General features: G+C 35.7%; 2 protein-coding genes across 2 annotated transcripts; both read right to left on the reverse strand.

Annotated features, from left to right (window-relative positions):
* On the reverse strand, window positions 315-2,357 carry LOC104707957 (WAT1-related protein At4g01440). Its single transcript, XM_010424418.1, has 6 exons — window positions 2,072-2,357; window positions 1,868-1,930; window positions 1,365-1,481; window positions 881-1,280; window positions 648-799; window positions 315-569 (listed from the first exon to the last, which is right to left on the reverse strand). Exons 1-6 carry the CDS (start codon window positions 2,254-2,256, stop codon window positions 395-397), a joined length of 1,092 nt encoding a protein of 363 aa, XP_010422720.1. The 5' UTR covers window positions 2,257-2,357; the 3' UTR covers window positions 315-394.
* LOC104707958 (WAT1-related protein At4g01430) lies at window positions 11,379-13,998 on the reverse strand. Its single transcript, XM_010424419.2, has 6 exons — window positions 13,730-13,998; window positions 12,991-13,053; window positions 12,694-12,810; window positions 12,156-12,576; window positions 11,832-11,983; window positions 11,379-11,714 (listed from the first exon to the last, which is right to left on the reverse strand). The coding sequence occupies exons 1-6, from the start codon at window positions 13,906-13,908 to the stop codon at window positions 11,549-11,551; spliced, it is 1,098 nt and encodes a 365-aa protein (XP_010422721.1). The 5' UTR covers window positions 13,909-13,998; the 3' UTR covers window positions 11,379-11,548.

Genomic DNA, 17,426 nt, shown 5'->3' on the forward strand with positions numbered 1-17,426 from the left:
TTAAAAAGGAATAATCTATGTTAGCTATTAAAAACGAAGAATGTCATCATTAGTACCTTAGATACGGACTGCTCAGCAGTGACTTCTACATTTTTGTTCCAATTGCGGTTGGTCTCGTTGTTGGAGTGGTTGAGATCATGCTCTACCAATCCAACGTTCCGGTGACAATGGTCAGGAAATAGCTGATCAGGTGGACGATCTAACTAGTCTACTACGAAAGCGGTTTACTCAGATACACAATAATAAGCAAATTGTGCGAGAAAATTAAGGAAAAGAAGCAATATGTGGACTAGTTTACTGATCCGTTGGACTAGTTCATGTAAATTATCGGTCAATATTGGTATTATAATAAAATAATGTATGAAGTGAAGAAAAGAAGAAGTCTATAATCAAATCAAGGAGTCATTGGAACAACAATAAGATGACCCTTTTTGTATTGTTCATCATCTTCTCCTCCGTCTTCATTTAAATGAGAAGGTGACCTCTTTGCACACTCTTCCTTCATTTGCCTGACTTTTCCCAACAAGAATATGTATAGTCCAAAGATTACAACCCCAGATCCGATAACACTACATATATCAAGAAGAACATTCACATTCACATTCAAAAATTCATATGTTCTATTAATATATATTGTTTTGACGTACCTTCCAAGGCAAATTTGACGATGAAGAATCGAGAAATCAAATAGTGTAGCGAATATAAGCCCCACGGGAGTAAAAACAGAAGTAAAGATTGGCCCTCTCTTTCTGATGCACCAAGACGTTCCCACCGTACATATTCCTTGTGCTACCGCTCCCTATAATTAACACGTAACACGTTCATAGTACGCATGGAAAAAAAAGACCATCTTATGTTATGATAATAATAAAAATCTTACTGCGTAAACAACGGTGATGATGTCGAGTTTATCTGTGAGGATCCAAGCCCCGATATCTCGAGATTTGATGAGGCTTAGAAGGGCGCATTGGATGGTGCCAAAAAATGATAATACGACAGTACTCGAGTATTGACATGGGTACTTTTCATTCACTTTGGACTGTATCAGCATCCACGACCCGAAACAGCTACTACCCGCAAAGAGAAGTAAGCATCCGACTAACCAATTCTCGGGTTTCATTGCGGGTTTATTGTTCATCAACTGATGAGTTTCTAGTTTTCCATTTTTTGTCAAGGGAACACCTTTGTACGTTGTGAGTAATAAAGCTCCTCCTACGCATATCAAAGTGCCCATCACCATCCCCATAACTGCTTTACTTTTCATGTTTAGATTCTCTACCCTATATATACCACAAAAAAAAATGGAAAATATCAAATTTAATTTGTGAAGTTATTACTTGAAAAATATTAGACATTTAGTTTACCTGAATATTAGAGCCATAACGAATGTAATCGCGGGTGTCATGCTAATAAAAGCACATGCTAACGTAGCTGACGTGTATGATAGCCCCAGTAGGAAGAAATACTGAGTCAAACTTGCCCTAAATTATATTAAAATAACAGTTAGCTCAATATTAAAAATATATCTTGATGATTAGAACAAAAATAATTAGGATACTACAACTACAGTACTAGAAAATTATCCTAATTATTTATGAAATTAAGAAATTATCCATATTTTTCAAAATGAATTAAATAGTGTATATGTAAGGTCTAAACTTCAACGTTTCATAAAAACTAACTCATAAAACAAAAAACTTAAATCATATATAATTTCCTAATAATTCCAAAAACTCTACATAAAGTGGTTTATTTTCTTAACTTTGAAATGATCAACCTATTTTTTTTCTTCATTTAGACTATATATCCCCTTGTTATACTGCAACTCTCATAAGAGTTCTCAACGTAAATTAAAGAAAGAACGAACCCAACAAGAGCACTGAAGAAAAGCTGAACCAAGATGTTGAGCGTAAGTTTCGGTCTTGTTCTCCTGAAAACACACACAATGAATAATTTTTATCATTAATTAATCATATACATAACAGTATATATATAAAGAAAAATTTATACCTTTAACAAAAATAAAATAATAGTGTATAGAGAAATAAGCAAATGAATATAATAGACTAACCGTTCCCAAAAAAATGCGTATGGTGCCAAAAATAAGGTGGAGATAGCGAGACGATATGTTGCGATATCCATATGGTTAACACCACCATCGAGTACCTTTTTAACCAAAGCATTACATAAACCCAGCGCCGAATTAATGATAACCATGATAATCACCGGCGTCCATTTGCCATCGCAGTAACCCATTATCAATTATAAATTGACTGCTACGTTCAGAACTGATCTCCTCTCCTTTTTTTTTTTTTGTTCCTCACCTCTTTCGTTTTTCTTTAAGGTGTATGAATGATTGAAGGAAGAAACTGGTATATATATAGAGGTTTTGTTCCCAAATCATATTACGAATTTATAATTTAAATGATTATAATTAAAGTAAGATTGGAAACATGAATCCATATTATGTTTCTCTTTAGATTGCCACACAAATTTCACTGAATTAGACATATGACATTGACGTAGACAATGGTCGCCATTAATTATAATTGAATTTTAAAAATATTTCTCTTAATTGTTTCCGCTGGCCTATATATGGTTTACGCAGTACGTTATTGTAAACGCAGATTCTGCAACAACTCGTTGTGAGGAATAAATCGTTGTGCCGAGCAGAGCGTTGTGTCAATCAGGGAGCTGTATCAGATTACAGATGGCCGAGTTGCTGACGTGGTTGCGTGTGTTGACGTGACAAGTCCGAGCGGGATGATATGAGAAGATAAAGCAGAATCGAGAGAGAATATCTGGAGAATATCATATGCGATGGTTAAGAAAAGTGGATTGTGGCAAACAAGATATTGCCTTACGTAAAGATTTGAAGATCTTTTTAGGGTTGAAGGATGATCGAATATAAAAGATCTAGGGGGTGTGTGGTAGGTTTTTTGGTAAACACTTGAAAAACCTTTTGCGAGAGATTGTAACTTCAAGGCTAACAAAAAGAAAGCTAAAAAGGTGAGTGTTGTTCTCTTAGATCTATACTAGTGAGAGTTTAGATAGAGAAGAGAGGTGTGCTTAGATTTATTCTTATAAACCGGATAAGAGTTTGATAAGAATAAATAGTAAGAACGTTTGCTTGGCGTTTTTCCAAGCAAGAAATTGTGGTGTTATTCCTCTATACCTTTACAATTGGTATCAGAGCAAACACCTGATAAAAGTCTGTTTGTCTTTTGAGTGCTATCGCACAAGAAGCTGTTATCATGGGAAAGCGCTACAAGGACAAGAAGCTGGTGAAGAAATTTCTTAGGAGCATTCTAGACAAATTTCAACCACATAGATCTGCCATTGATGTTTCCTTGAACTCAGATGAGTTGAAGTTCAGTCAAGTTGTTGGGATGATGGAGTCGTTTGAGATGCAGCTTAAGAAAAAGGAACATCGCGCTGAACGATCGTTTGCTCTAAAGGCTGTTGAAACTCCGAAGAATGCTGAGACACAAGATGCTGCAGATGAAGAAAAAGTTGGATTACTGGTTAGGAAATTCTTCAAAGAAATGGAGCGTGGTCAGCACAGAGGATCCCCATCTACAGTCAGAAGTGATTCGGAGAGGGACTTTAAGAGGAGTGATAGGCAAGAGCGCCAATGTCTGGAGTGTGAAGGATACGAACATCTTAAGGCAGAATGCCCTAACTACAAGCGTAGAGGGTTGATGCAGTGCTATGGATGCAAAGGATATGGTCACTCCAAGGCTGAATGTCCTACTAAAGAGAGTAGATCCAAATCGTTTGTAGTCTCGAGTGATAGTGACTCTGATGATAACAAGCAAGATGGTGAAGTTCTCAATAACTATGTGGCTCTGTTGGGAGTCATTGAGGAAGATGAAGTGGTGGAACAGGGTGAAAAGGATCAACCAACTGTTGTGTCAGATTCTGAAGATGATGAGGCAGATCTACCCCTTGAGGAACAGGTTACCCTGTTAATTTCTAGTCTGGTTCAGAAAACTCAGGAGTATGATGTGTTGCTGGCTGAAAAAACAGATCTGCTGACAAGATTCAACTCGCTGTCGTCAGATCTTGAAGAGGAAAGAGCTAGGTCCCAGGGACTAGAAAAGCAAATGGAAGAGCAGCTAAAAAACATCAGAATACTGAGCAAGGGAACAAAGGATCTTGACACCATTTTGAGTAGTGGAAGGATGGGTAATACTAAGTGGGGACTAGGGTATCAAGGTAACGATCCCTCAACATCCACGAAGTTTGTCAAGGGTCTTGATGCAGAAAACAAAGAAGCTACACCCATCTAATCAAGGACACAAGCGGCAGTCCCAATCAAAACTGATTCTCATCAAGCAAGAAATGTTCATCCTAAAAGGAGATTTCGGGCTTCTTACCTAGCACCCTTTAAAGTTATGCATGTGACTCAATCATTGGATCCATATGGTTTGGCTGCAAATCACTACTCAACACATCAGGCATTTGGACCGGCCTATCAAGTTTCACGAAGTCGAAGGAATGGGTGTTGGTATTGTGGAAATCTAACTCACTTTAAAGCATAGTGCTTTGAGTACAACAACCGCATGTCAAGGGCTACTCAACAAGTGACTTATCCTAGAGATATGAGACCACTCAACAACTGTTTGTCAAAAGGAGTGGTATGTACTGTAATGTAGCACAAGCTGAGGGTAAGTTTGGTTCGGATCAAAAGAAGTGGTACTTTGATAGTGGCTGTTCCAGACACATGACTGGAGCTCATACCAACCTGTCGGAATTTGAAAATGTGTCTACTGGTCGGGTTACCTTCGGTGATGGAGCAAAAGGTGAAATCAAAGGGAAAGGTGTTACTGGTGGGAGTGCACAACCTAGTATGAGAGATGTGTTTTTGGTTGATGGGTTAAAGGCGAATCTCATCAGTGTCAGTCAATTGTGTGACGAAGGACTGGATGTCATTTTCACTAAACGAGATTGCAAAGCTGTTGATCAACAAGGATCTGTGAAACTCGAAGGCAAGAGATCAGGTAATAACTGCTATATGTGGAAGTCAACAAATCATTGCTTTCATGCATCCACTGGGACCGACACTGAGTTGTGGCACCAGAAGCTTGGTCACCTGAACATATGCACCATGCATAAACTCGCACATCAAGACATTGTTCGAGAAATACCTAAACTCCAGACTGATCAACATTTTGTGTGTGGACCATGCAACAAAGGAAAACAGGTGAAGGTGTCACACAAGGCAGTTCCTGATGTGCGCACTGAGCATATTTTGGAATTGGTACACATGGATCTTATGGGTCCAATTCGTGTCAATAGCTTGTCAGGAAAACGAATAATTTTTGTTCTGGTCGATGACTTCTCTCGCTACACATGGGTGCGTTTCCTTATGGAAAAATCAGATACACTTGAATGCTTTTGCATCTTGGCTTTTCAAATCAAAGGCGAGAAGTGGGCTATCAAGGTGATACACAGTGATCGCGGTGGTGAGTTTGTGAATGAGCAGTTTAATCAGTTCTGCACAGCTCAAGGGATTATGCATCAGTTTTCCGCATCCAGGACTCTGGAGCAGAATGGCGTAGTTGAACGAAAGAACACAACTCTGCAGGAGATGGCAAGAGCAATGCTTCATGGGAATCAGGTTCCACAACAGTTCTGGGATGAGGCTGTCAATACTGCATGTTACATTATCAATCGGGTGTATGTTCGACCATGCACCTCCAAGACACCCTATGAATTGTGGAAGGGTCGCACTCCATCAGTCAGTTATTTCCATGTCTTTGGCTGTGTTTGTTACATCTTAAACGACAAAGATCAGCTGGGCAAATTTTATTCCAAGAGCGATGATGGGATATATCTGGGTTATTCTGGCAACAAGCGCCTGCGTTCTGTTCAGAAGACTGTCAATGTGGTGTTTGATGATATTTTTTCCAGCGAGTCTCGCTCATACCAATTTCTTCTCCTGATGACTCGGTAACTGATGCTCCTGACGCTCCTTCTAGTGTTCTCGAGCCGCCAGCCTTCACAGCACCTCCCTGTGTTTCTTCTGAGGTGTGTCCTCTTCTAGATGTCTCTCAGGTGCATCAGAATCACTCCTCTAATGATGTTATTGGCGAGATTCAGGGGGGAAGAATTACAAGGGGAAAACAAATTGACTTTTTCTATCTGGCTGGAAAGAAACAGCGATCAATCATTTAACAAGTGCCTCAGGACTCTGAAGTTGTACAGTTTGCATGCTTTGTTTCCTCGGTTGAGCCAAAGAATCATAAAGAAGCACTATCCGATGAATTTTGGATAGCTACAATGCAAGATGAACTTGAACAGTTTGCTCGATGTAATGTATGAGAACTCACAAACAGACCGGTGGATGTTAATGTGGTAGGAACCAAATGGATTTTCAAGAACAAGAGCGATGAAAATGGATGCATTGTGAGAAATAAAGCTCGTCTTGTTGCTCAGGGTTACTGACAAGTAGAAGGAGTCGACTTTAATGAAACCTTTGCACCAGTAGCGAGATTGGAATCCATTCGCTTCCTGTTTGGCATGGCATGTGCATTAAATATCACATTGCATCAGATGGATGTCAAGAGTGCCTTTCTTAATGGGATTCTTCAAGAGGAGGTCTATGTTGAGCAACCTAAAGGGTTTGAAGATCCAAAGTATCCGCAACATGTGTACAAACTGAAGAAAGCTCTGTATGGGCTTAAACAAGCACCTAGAGCCTGGTATGAGAGGTTGACAATGTTCCTTATGGAACAAGGCTATGTTCGCGGGAATGTGGACAAGACTTTGTTTGTTCTTAGTCTTGACAAGGGCCTGATGTTTGTATAGATCTATGTCGATGACATTGTCTTTGGATCAACTTGCCAACAACTCGTTAATCAGTTTGTCCAAAATATGACTAATGAGTTTAAAATGAGTATGTGTGGTGAACTAACTTATTTCTTGGGTTTGCAGGTACAACAGTCAGCTGATGGCATATTTGTGTCTCAAAGCACATATGCAAGGGGCTTGATAACAAGATTTGGCCTTACAACCAGTAAAGAGGCCAAGATACCTATGGGGGTGAATGACAAGCTCTTAAAGGATGAAGCAGGAGAAGATGTGGACGAGAAGCTATTCGAGGGAAGATTGGTAGTCTTCTGTATTTGAAACCAAGTCGTCCGGACATCTGCTTAGCGGTTGGTGTGTGTGCTCGATATCAAGCCAGACCTAAGAAGTCACATCTCCTGGCTGTGAAGAAGATCACCAAGTACATCAAAGGCACAATCGAACTGGGTATCTATTATACCAAGGACACTACCACTAGTCTAACAGGCTACTGTGATGCCGATCGGGCGGGTTCTATGGATGACCGCAGAAGCACAAGTGGTGGTTGCTTCTTCATGGGAAACAATCTCATATCCTGGCACAACAAGAAGCAAAATAGTGTGTCTTTGTCAACAGCTGAAGCGGAGTACATAGCCTTGGGTAGCTGTTGCACGCAACTGATGTGGATGAAGCAGATGGCCGCTGATTATGGTATTGTTTCTGATTCTATCTTAATTCATTGTGATAATCAAAGTGCAATAAACATCTCGAAAAATCCTGTTTAACATTCGCGAACTAAACACATAGATATCTGATATCACTTCATTAGGGAATTAGTTGAGGCGAAACTGATTGAGATCGATCATGTCCGTACTGAATTTCAACTGGCTGATTTGTTTACTAAACCTTTGGACTTTACCAGATTCACTAATCTGCGAAAGTCTATTGCGATCTATGAAATCTAATTCTTGTTGAGTTGTGCTGTCATGACTGTTAGGGACACATTTCGAATCTGACCATGGAAATCCTAGGATATATAGGAGGTTAGCAGTTATCTTGTACTTAAAGACTAGATGGAAAATAGTTGTATGTCATGCCGGTCCATGTCCGAGTAAAATGTTGTCATGTCATTAGGAGGTCAAAGAGCTGAGGAGAGACAAAGTCTTGTGTTACATTCAGAGGCTTAAGCTGACATTAGTGATTGATTAAGCCAAATGATATCACTGGGTGTCAAGACCTTTGAAGCACGAAAAGGTGACAGTTCTAAGCCCCATCAATGTGAAGCTTCAACGCAGTGGGAAGCAAAAAACACAAAAAAAAAAAAACAAAAGGGGGCGAACGAATCGTACTGCTAGATCTCTCCAAAGAATTTTCAGCTGCCTATGCATGTTTGGTTGGCATCAAAAGGACTAAATGCATGACAGTGTGAAAGTCTAGCCATCATTGTCGACTGGTGATCTTTGAAAATCCAAGAGGTTGTGGTAGTATCTGAGGTGTGTGCCGATAAAATCGAGTGACATGATCTCACAAGGAGAGGATTTCAGGTATGTTCCATATGTTTAAAATTAAAATATCATGGTCTGATCTCTTTCTGGGCCTCTCAACAACTCTCTATGAGGTATACACAGGATCTTGATGTTAAGTTGCATAATCTTTCATGATTGCGTTTTTCCTACTTAGAAAGGGTTGTGTTGCACTAAACTATTGATTGAGTGTGTGTAGTACCAAGAGGTGCCGATTTGTGTTAGGATAATGGTACTTCCAGCTATGTGACGAGATCTCAGGATTGATTCTAGTTCTGTTAGCAGGTAAGTGATTCCCATAACTCAGTACACATATCAGTTTTTGACTTAGTTGATCACTCAAGCTGGGGGAGAGTGTGTCTGGTTTTGATATAACCTAATGATGAGAAGCTCTGTGTTTGTGGGGGAGAATCCTTGTTTATGGGGGAGACTAATCTTTGTTTATGGAGGAGACTTAATGATTTCCGCTGCGGTCCTTTGGGGGTCTCTGAATGTCCAGTTCTTAATCTTCGTTCTGTTTGAACAAGCTGTTGTTTGTTTATGCTCGATAATGATTGGTGGTTTGTCTAGTTTTTGCTTGCGTTTTTTTTGGCTTGTGTTTGTAGGAGTGTCTTTTCAGGTTGAACCAGAGAGATGCTTGAGTTTCGAACTCAGTCAAAAAGGGGGAGATTGTAAATGCAAATTCTGCAACAACTCGCTGTGAGAAACAAGTCGTTGTGCCGAGCAGAGAGTTGTGTCAATCAGGGAGCTGCATCAGATCATAGATGGTCGAGTTGCTGACGTGGTTGCGTGTGCTGACGTGGCAAGTCCGAGCGGGATGATATGAGAAGATAAAGCAGAATCGAGAGAGAGAATATCTGGAGAATATCATGTGCGATGGTTAAGGAAAGTGGATTGTGCCAAACAAGATATTGCCTTACGTGAAGATTTGAAGATTTTTTTAGGGTTTAAGGATCATCGAATATAAAAGATCTAGGGGGTGTGTGGTAGGTTTTTTGGTAAACACTTGAAAAACCTTTTGTGAGAGATTGTAACTTCAAGGCTAACAAAAAGAAAGCTAAAAAGGTGAGTGTTGTTCTCTTAGATCTATATTTGTAAGAGTTTAGATAGAGAAGAGAGGTGTGCTTAAATTTATTCTTGTACATCGAATAAGAGTTTAATAAGAATAAATAGTAAAAACGTTTGCTTGGCGTTTTTTCAAGCAGGAAATTGTGGTGTTATTCCTCTATATCTTTACAGTTATTATTTTTACTAATATGGAACGGTATATAATCCATTCTATTTGCGATAGGAACAGAACAAACTATAATGATGTACGTATTTTCTGACTTTGTTCGCCCTTAAGTTTAATTACTCTGCTTATAAATCTATACAACTAAAATTTTCAATAAATTTGTGTATAAAAAACACATACAAAATTTGACTAGGAAAAATCATAAAACTTAATTAAAAGAGTGTTAGTTATTTTAAGAACAATATTATAACATTTTATTTTCTTGTTAAACCATAGTGGTGAAGTGGTATAGACTTCACTCTATATAGTGGTGGTCGAGGTCCTAAATTGATCATTGTCACTGACATTGACACTGTTTTTCTGTTAGTGATTGTACACGTTTGAAACTATTAAAAACTTGAGCTTTTTGTTTTTCATTTTTATTTTGGGCAAAAGGATTTACTTACTCAATTGGTTTGAAAAAAAAAACTGATCTAGAGTTCCAACGCATATTCATTAAAGAACTTCAAAGCGTGTTTTTAAGTAGGTTTAAAAACTAACATTATATTTAATATATATATTACTCAATATATATACAGAAGTAGCTAGATATGTATATTAATTGAATATTACAGTTGGTTAATTAGAGTCAAATTTGCTTTTGTTATTTTTAGTTTATTGGTTTGTCATTATAAATTCTAATTGTCTTTTCTTGCTTTTCATGTTCAGTTTTTTTGTTCTTTATACATGTGCATGTGTTTCTTTTAATTTCCCATTGATTGATATATGTACGTTGGCTTTAATCTTCTTTTTCGAAAGCAATAAGGAAAGATAAAGTGAGATAAAGCTTTTATTTCTATCAGGATCTATACCTAGTCCGCCAATTAGTTTTCTTCGAAAGATAAGGGACTTTTTATCAAAAGATAGTGAGAACACAATTTGCATCCTCAAATAAATTTAAAACAAAAACTGAAATCGATTGAGATTGAAAGGTTATGAATCAGACTGCAGATCAAAGCCGACAAACCACAATTCAAAATATATACTACGACGTGGGCGACGATCATATCAATGTCGTGCGACCATGTAAGTGTGTGACTGTGGTTAAGGCTCTGTAAATGAGAATGGCCAGACAAAAAATTGCTAAGCGTTAAGGCTAGCTAGATCATATCTACTATTTTGAACAAGGTTTTATAACTATGAGCATTGAGCAATGGACGTACTAATCATCGGCCTAACCCTGGCCCAACATTTTCGGGCCGTTCAGTTCGGTTAAGGAGGGAAGCTTTATTTATAGTGTTTGAAATTTGTGGTAAATTATTGATTGTCGTTATAATTTTAATTTTATATTTATATGTTAACGACGGTAAGATTCCTCAAAATACCAAAAAGTATAAATTGTATAATTATTAATTAATATAGACGACGGTCAATATAATGTTACGATATAGCATGTTCCCTCTCTTATGATTTAGAGTTAATGTTAATAATTTTAAATTTTTCAAAAAGTAAATCAATTAGTATGCCACTACAGATTCATATGCATATTATCTCTTGTCTTTAAATTTCAAATTTTGAAAAAGTAAATTGTTAGATATGGGATCCAACAATGCCCAAATAGACAATGATATGCTTTAGCTATTATTCTTAAGTTATATAGTATATCCAAGAGATTTTCTATATAAAAATTAGAAACAAAAATTTAAAATTTATCTCTACTGCTTTTACTCATTTTTTTTGTTTTGGTTACATATTTAAGTAAAATGTGCCAAACATTAAAATTTAACTTAAAACTGTAGCTAGCTAGTACATATGGACACTTTAGAAGAGTAACATAATGACATAAACTATTTCGAGCTAAACCTCTTTCTTGTCCAAACACACGTATCAATCCAACGAGCCGTTACAATGAGTTTATCTTTAATTTCTTGGAGTCACCCTTGAGTGAATAAAGACTTATAATTCAGAGCTGATCAATGACACTTATCACGTTTATGTGATAGCAAATTCCCATCACACATTAAACGGGCAATTTAGTATCCTTATCATTTGTTATCATATGGTCTTCGCTTTCAATGTTCTCACTGGAAGTGGTCAATGTCTTCGAAACAGACTGATCTATCTCACTCTTCTTTCCCCAAAGAAACACGTAGAGACCCGTTATAGTCACTACGGATCCAAGTATGCTGCATATTTTTGTTTCATCACAAATAAGTAAATATAAGGATATCAGTGCATGCATGGACCGACCTTTGGTTATATTATATGTAGAGTATATTATATGATATGATTTGAGAATAAACCTGCCGAGGTATAAAGGAGAGCGTAAGATGAGGAAATCGAATAACGTAGCGGCAACCAGACTGACGGGGGCGAATGTTGACACGAAAACTGCTCCTGTCATTTTTATTGACCATGACGTTACAACTGTCGACATCGCTTGTCCCACTATTCCCTGTTTATTTTCATCAATTTATCAACTCCTCGATGGTGTTTTTTTTTTTAACATTATAACCTAACCGAACATTTCATCAGTATTTTACAAGCTTACCTTATAGACTCTCGATAATATTTTTCGGCTTTTATGCTTATGTTCCTATTTAAAAGAAAAAGAATAAAGGACTTACAGCGTAAAGGATGATGAAAATGACAAATTTATCTTCGATGATCCAATCTTCGACCTCTCTACTCTTATAAAGACTCAAAATGGCACATTGAAATGCTGCGAAGACTGACATGAGACAAGTGCTTGAGTATTTATTGCCAGGATATTTTAAGCTTAATTTCCCTTGAAACAACATCCATAGAGATAACAACACTGTTCCAATGATCAGATAAAGACAGCCTAGAAACCAGTTTTTTGTTTGGTCGTGACCATTGTTATGTAACGTGTTCTTGTTCTTTTGAAGAACTCCTGGATGAGAATGATGGTTTGATATCTCCGGGCCTTTGTAAAATGTCAAGAACATTGCTCCCATTGTGCAAATTAGGGTTCCCATTACTTTGAGCACACCTGCTTTGCTCTTCAGGTTTTGGGTATTCTCTATCCTGCAAATATTTATATATATAAAAAAATACGACACAAATTTTGTTTTTTTTATTTGCTTTTTTTTAGTCTTTATAAGAGTAAATAATGTAATTATATTAGTTGCATACTTGCGTTACCTGAAAACAAGGGCTAACGCAAAGGTGATAGCAGGTAACATGCTAACTAGAGCCATCGAAACAGTTGCTGACGTGTACGATAGTCCAAGCAAAAAGAAAAATTGCATCAAACTTGCCCTGCGTTATTTTTAAGGCAAAAAAAAACATAAATAAACGAAACAAAGAGCTCGTAATAATAAGAGATTACGTGTTAGAAAACTCTTTTATCCTTTTCTCCCCTTTCTAAAAGTGAATAAAATCATCAAAAACAGAGGGAATTGCGTAATATAAGTTTAACAAGTAGTGAAAAGGACAAACCCAAGTAATCCGCTGATGAAGTGTTCGCACAAAAGCATGAACGTTAGCTTTGGTCTTGTTTTCCTATAACAAACTCATTTAAAGAGCAAGCTTCATTACTTACATATATACAACATAATAAGAACTTATAACTATTATATACATACATACATACATACATACATATATACATGCATGCGCATACACACACAGTATATAGATATATACTAATATACACACATAAATATACATATATACATACATACATGAGAGGTTATATATCAATAATATTACAGCTTAGTATCACCATGTCTCAAAAACAAAAAAGTGGTGATATATAAATCAACGGAAATACCAACATTACAAACTTAATTTGGATTAGTTCGGACTTAAACAGACGAATTCATGGCACATGACAATCGTATTACTAGTTTAGTACTGTGTAAGATTGACGACAAGTTCAAATTCATGGGTTGTTTACTTAAATATTGACGCGTAAAAGAAATCATATATGGAGATTAAGAAGAATTAAGATTATTCAGAATTTAACATATAATGGTAACATATATGAGAACATAAGTTTTATTGTTGTAATGGTAACTAAATATAATATTTTAAAGTTAGTTAACATTTCGACTTACGTCTGAAATTGAATCATATACATATATTAATAAAAAATATACATAGCCAGAGAAATTTGCTTTTAAAGATAGTTTCAAATCTGAGTTTTGAAGCCGAACAAGAATCAAAATGTTCTTACCTCTCCCAGACACAAGAAAACGGAACCAAGATTAGAGCAGAAATAGCCATTCTATAAGCACCAAAGATCATATGGTTAACACCAACATCGAGTGCTTTCTTAACGAGAGCATTCACTGATCCCATTGCAACACTTGATATTAACATTACTATTACTGGTGCCCATTGTTCTTCCTTCATCACCCTTCTCTCTCTCTCTCTCTCTCAATTTTTTTTTTTTTTTTTTAAAGATTTTTGTAAGTTTTGTTTTCTGTAATGTCGAATGATTTTCTTTGCGTTTGGCAACAACACGCCTTTACATCTACTTATATTTATAATAGAGTTTCTAGAGGTGGTTGCCACATTGGATATCTTTTTCTTGTTAACCTTAGTTCAATATCAATAATATATATTTGAAAGTATAAGTTTGATTTTTAAATTAGGTCGAAGATATTATAGTTTGGTGGTGGTAGATCATTTTCAAAGGAAACTTTCAATCAAAAATCCGGATTCAAGCTCTCAGATGTACACAGAATGCAATGTAGCTAAGAAACCCAAAAAGTGAGTAAGTTGTACTATTAAAGAAACATACAAAGTTAAAACAGCTAATTAATTCTGAGCCTAACATCCCAAAATTGATTTAGAAAATAATCATTTTCCCTCAAAACGAGAAGACTTGGAGAAACTATTAAATTGCTATAAGCTCATTAAAATTAATTTTTCAAAATTAAACTTTAAATTTAAAATACTAAATCCTATCTCTCAAAACTATAATCTAAATATGAAATTGAAAACTCAAAACAAAAAAAAAATCTAAAAATTAATTTTAAATATTATAATATGTTAAATAGTGCTGTTTTTGAAAATTTATGGAGTGTATGATATACTTGTCCATAAAATTTGTTTTAGTGTTATTTTAAGGTATTTTTCTCAAAAAAAAGTGCAATTAAGAGACTTCTATGAAAAACTAAAAACAATTGAAATGTACGAATGTAGCTTCATTTCGATTATTTCTATTAAACAAGTTAATGACTATTGTTGTGTCTAAATTAAACCATAATTTGATAGGACTTATCAATGTAGCTGTACGTTTTTAAAAAAAAAAGTTTAGTATTTATTTGCTAATCGATATACTCCATACACAAACATTGTTTGCTTCTTATGTTTATATAAATTCCGTAGGGGGGTAATAAACGATTATTTGGTGAAAAACAAATTTTAGCATTTTCCGTAATGGGAGACACGCAATTTGCTTCTCACATATGTTCGTGTCATCTACTTCACATTTTCTTTACTTACCTTAATCCACTTTTCTTTTTTTTTTTAAATTGCATAAGTTATTTTTGATCAGCTAATCAACAAATAATGTTAGACTTCTAATAAAATAAAATAATATAATTGTACAGTAAACCAAAACCTCTAGTTACTCCTAATTAGCTCATCGTGATAACAGACCGAATTTGGTTTTGATAATTAATAACCTCAACTAGGGCCGGACATTTCGGTAACCCGTTCCGGGTTCGGGTATTATCCATTCGGGTTCGGGTAAACGGGTTTAGAAAAATAGAACCCATTGGATATTTTTAGATATATGAGTTCGGTTCGGTTTGGGTACTACCGGGTTCGGGTCGGTTTGGGTTACAAATTTTAGAACCCGATTAGTACCCGAACTACCGGGTACCCGAAAAAAATATAATTAAAATTAATTAAATTAAAATAAATTTAGTTAAATTTTGACTTATGTGACAAAATATTTTTAGATATTTTGATTATTTTTGATATTTAGGTATAAAACTAAATGAAATATTCAAAATTATAATCATAATTTTGGGATAATTACATTATATTAATGATAAATATTATAAATAGGTTTATGCTTTCGGGTTTAATGGGTACCCAAACGGGTACTGGATATTATCCGACCCTAACCTGAACCTATGGGTATTAGAAAATAAAACCCAATAGAGTTTTATAGGTAAATCCGTACCCAACCCAAATCTGGTTTTCCGGTCGAGTTTCGGATTGGATATTCGGGTACAGTTTTTATGCCCAGCCCTAACGTCAACAAACTATTGGACTATTTATTCACTTATTTTTTTTTTAGAACCTAACGTTCTGTTATTTATCATTACAGTATCCATGTTCCATGTCCATTGGCGAATTTATGTTAACATATCATGTTATATATTGCGTGTCAAGCTTCATGTTTATTTTGTTGGGTTTAAGTCAATCTTTATTTAACATGGAAAGAGGTATCATAAAGTGTGATCAAAAAGATATATGTAAGGTTGAAAATTCCACTACGGCAAGTTTATATTGTTATTTCCATATTCGTTTTTGATGAGTTATTTGATACTGATGTGTCTACAACAAGACCAAAAAACTAGACAAAAGTTACACAAATATAATACGTCTGAACCTGTTGGAAAAAGGAATAAAATGATTATCTACAAATCATTTGTCATTTAACGGATAAAAGACATGCTACTATTTTCGATTCAAATCATTTGCCTCATTAATTCCAGTTTTCAAACTGGTCACGGCAATGATATGTGTTATAGAAGATCTCTCAGCTATTTCGTCAGTTTCAAATTTCGAATATTTTAGATTTATAAAGTTTAATTGTAGTAAACTAGTAATGTTCCTATTGAATATATGTAAAAAGTTGTAAACCGATGGTAAAGTTGTAAACTAATTTCAAGAAATGAAAATGTAAGTGCGGATTCACTGGTACACCAAGCGCGCACGTATCCGTCTCATGCTTTACGCTTTGTTTGTAGATTCTTTTCCTCTCAATTGGCTCATATGAGTTGATATTTTTGTTGAAAAAAAAAATGGTAAAATCAAATCTAAACTGGTTTACCTTCTGAATCATATATATAATCAGACTTATCTAACCAGTTGATATATTTCTTTAAATTTTCCACTAATGTCTTATAAAAAATTGATATATTGGTATTGCTGAGAGAGAAGTTGGTTAACTAGTGACACCTAAATTCTAATAATGCTTTCATCCCACCATATCTAGGTAAAACCCTAATAATTTTCTTTTAGTAAGAATTACTACGGTTATGCCCAAAGATATAAACAAAATAGTGTAATGAGAGTGACGAATCACCACAAAGTTGTGTATGTCAGTACTCAGTAACCAACAAAAATAAAAGTAACAACGTAACAAAAAAAAAGACTAAACAAAAGAAGAATAGACTAGCTAGTGGGTCGTTGACATTACTTGCTCGCAAGTACAGTGGCTGCACTGGATCATTTACGGATCTAAACGGTACGGCCGGCATGCGGTCGAGCTAAAACCGTTCGAGTATAATCTATCGCTTCAACAATTTTTTTTTTAATGGTATCCTAATCAAGAATTAAAGTTTCTATTCATAGTTGGGATAGTCATCTTCCTTCGTATTAGTGCGTGTTTATGGTCGGTCAACAATGTTCTCGGATAATGTTCGACGATCCTAGTCGGAATAAGTCTGAGAGCATGGTCAATCGACTACTTTTTAGAAGAGTGATCAATCATCATGACAAGGGTCGGGGATATGGTTTGAATATGTTTCATGACTCATCAGTGATCTGATGTGTTGTTATAAGAAAATACTTGGAGACTGGGATATAAGTTGGAGAACTGGTACAGTTTGATAATAAAATAATATGAAATTATGAATCACCACCCAAAAAAATATTGTTAACGTTTTTTTTTTTTTTTTTAAAAG

Source organism: Camelina sativa, chromosome 8 (assembly GCF_000633955.1).
Source record: "Camelina sativa cultivar DH55 chromosome 8, Cs, whole genome shotgun sequence".
Taxonomy (NCBI): Eukaryota; Viridiplantae; Streptophyta; class Magnoliopsida; order Brassicales; family Brassicaceae; genus Camelina; species Camelina sativa.

Bases quoted from the DNA above. Each gene is read 5' to 3' on its own strand.
- LOC104707957 (XM_010424418.1), bottom strand. From the start codon at position 2,256: ATGGGTTACTGCGATGGCAAATGGACGCCGGTGATTATCATGGTTATC. The intron at 1,281-1,364 runs GTAAACTAAATG...TGGTATATATAG, and splicing joins GTTATGGCTCTAATATTCAG to GGTAGAGAATCTAAACATGA. The intron at 570-647 runs GTACGTCAAAAC...TGATATATGTAG, and splicing joins CGTCAAATTTGCCTTGGAAG to TGTTATCGGATCTGGGGTTG.
- LOC104707958 (XM_010424419.2), bottom strand. From the start codon at position 13,908: ATGAAGGAAGAACAATGGGCACCAGTAATAGTAATGTTAATATCAAGT. The intron at 13,054-13,729 runs GTAAGAACATTT...AGTTTGTTATAG, and splicing joins TTTTCTTGTGTCTGGGAGAG to GAAAACAAGACCAAAGCTAA. The intron at 12,577-12,693 runs GTAACGCAAGTA...AAATATTTGCAG, and splicing joins GCGTTAGCCCTTGTTTTCAG to GATAGAGAATACCCAAAACC.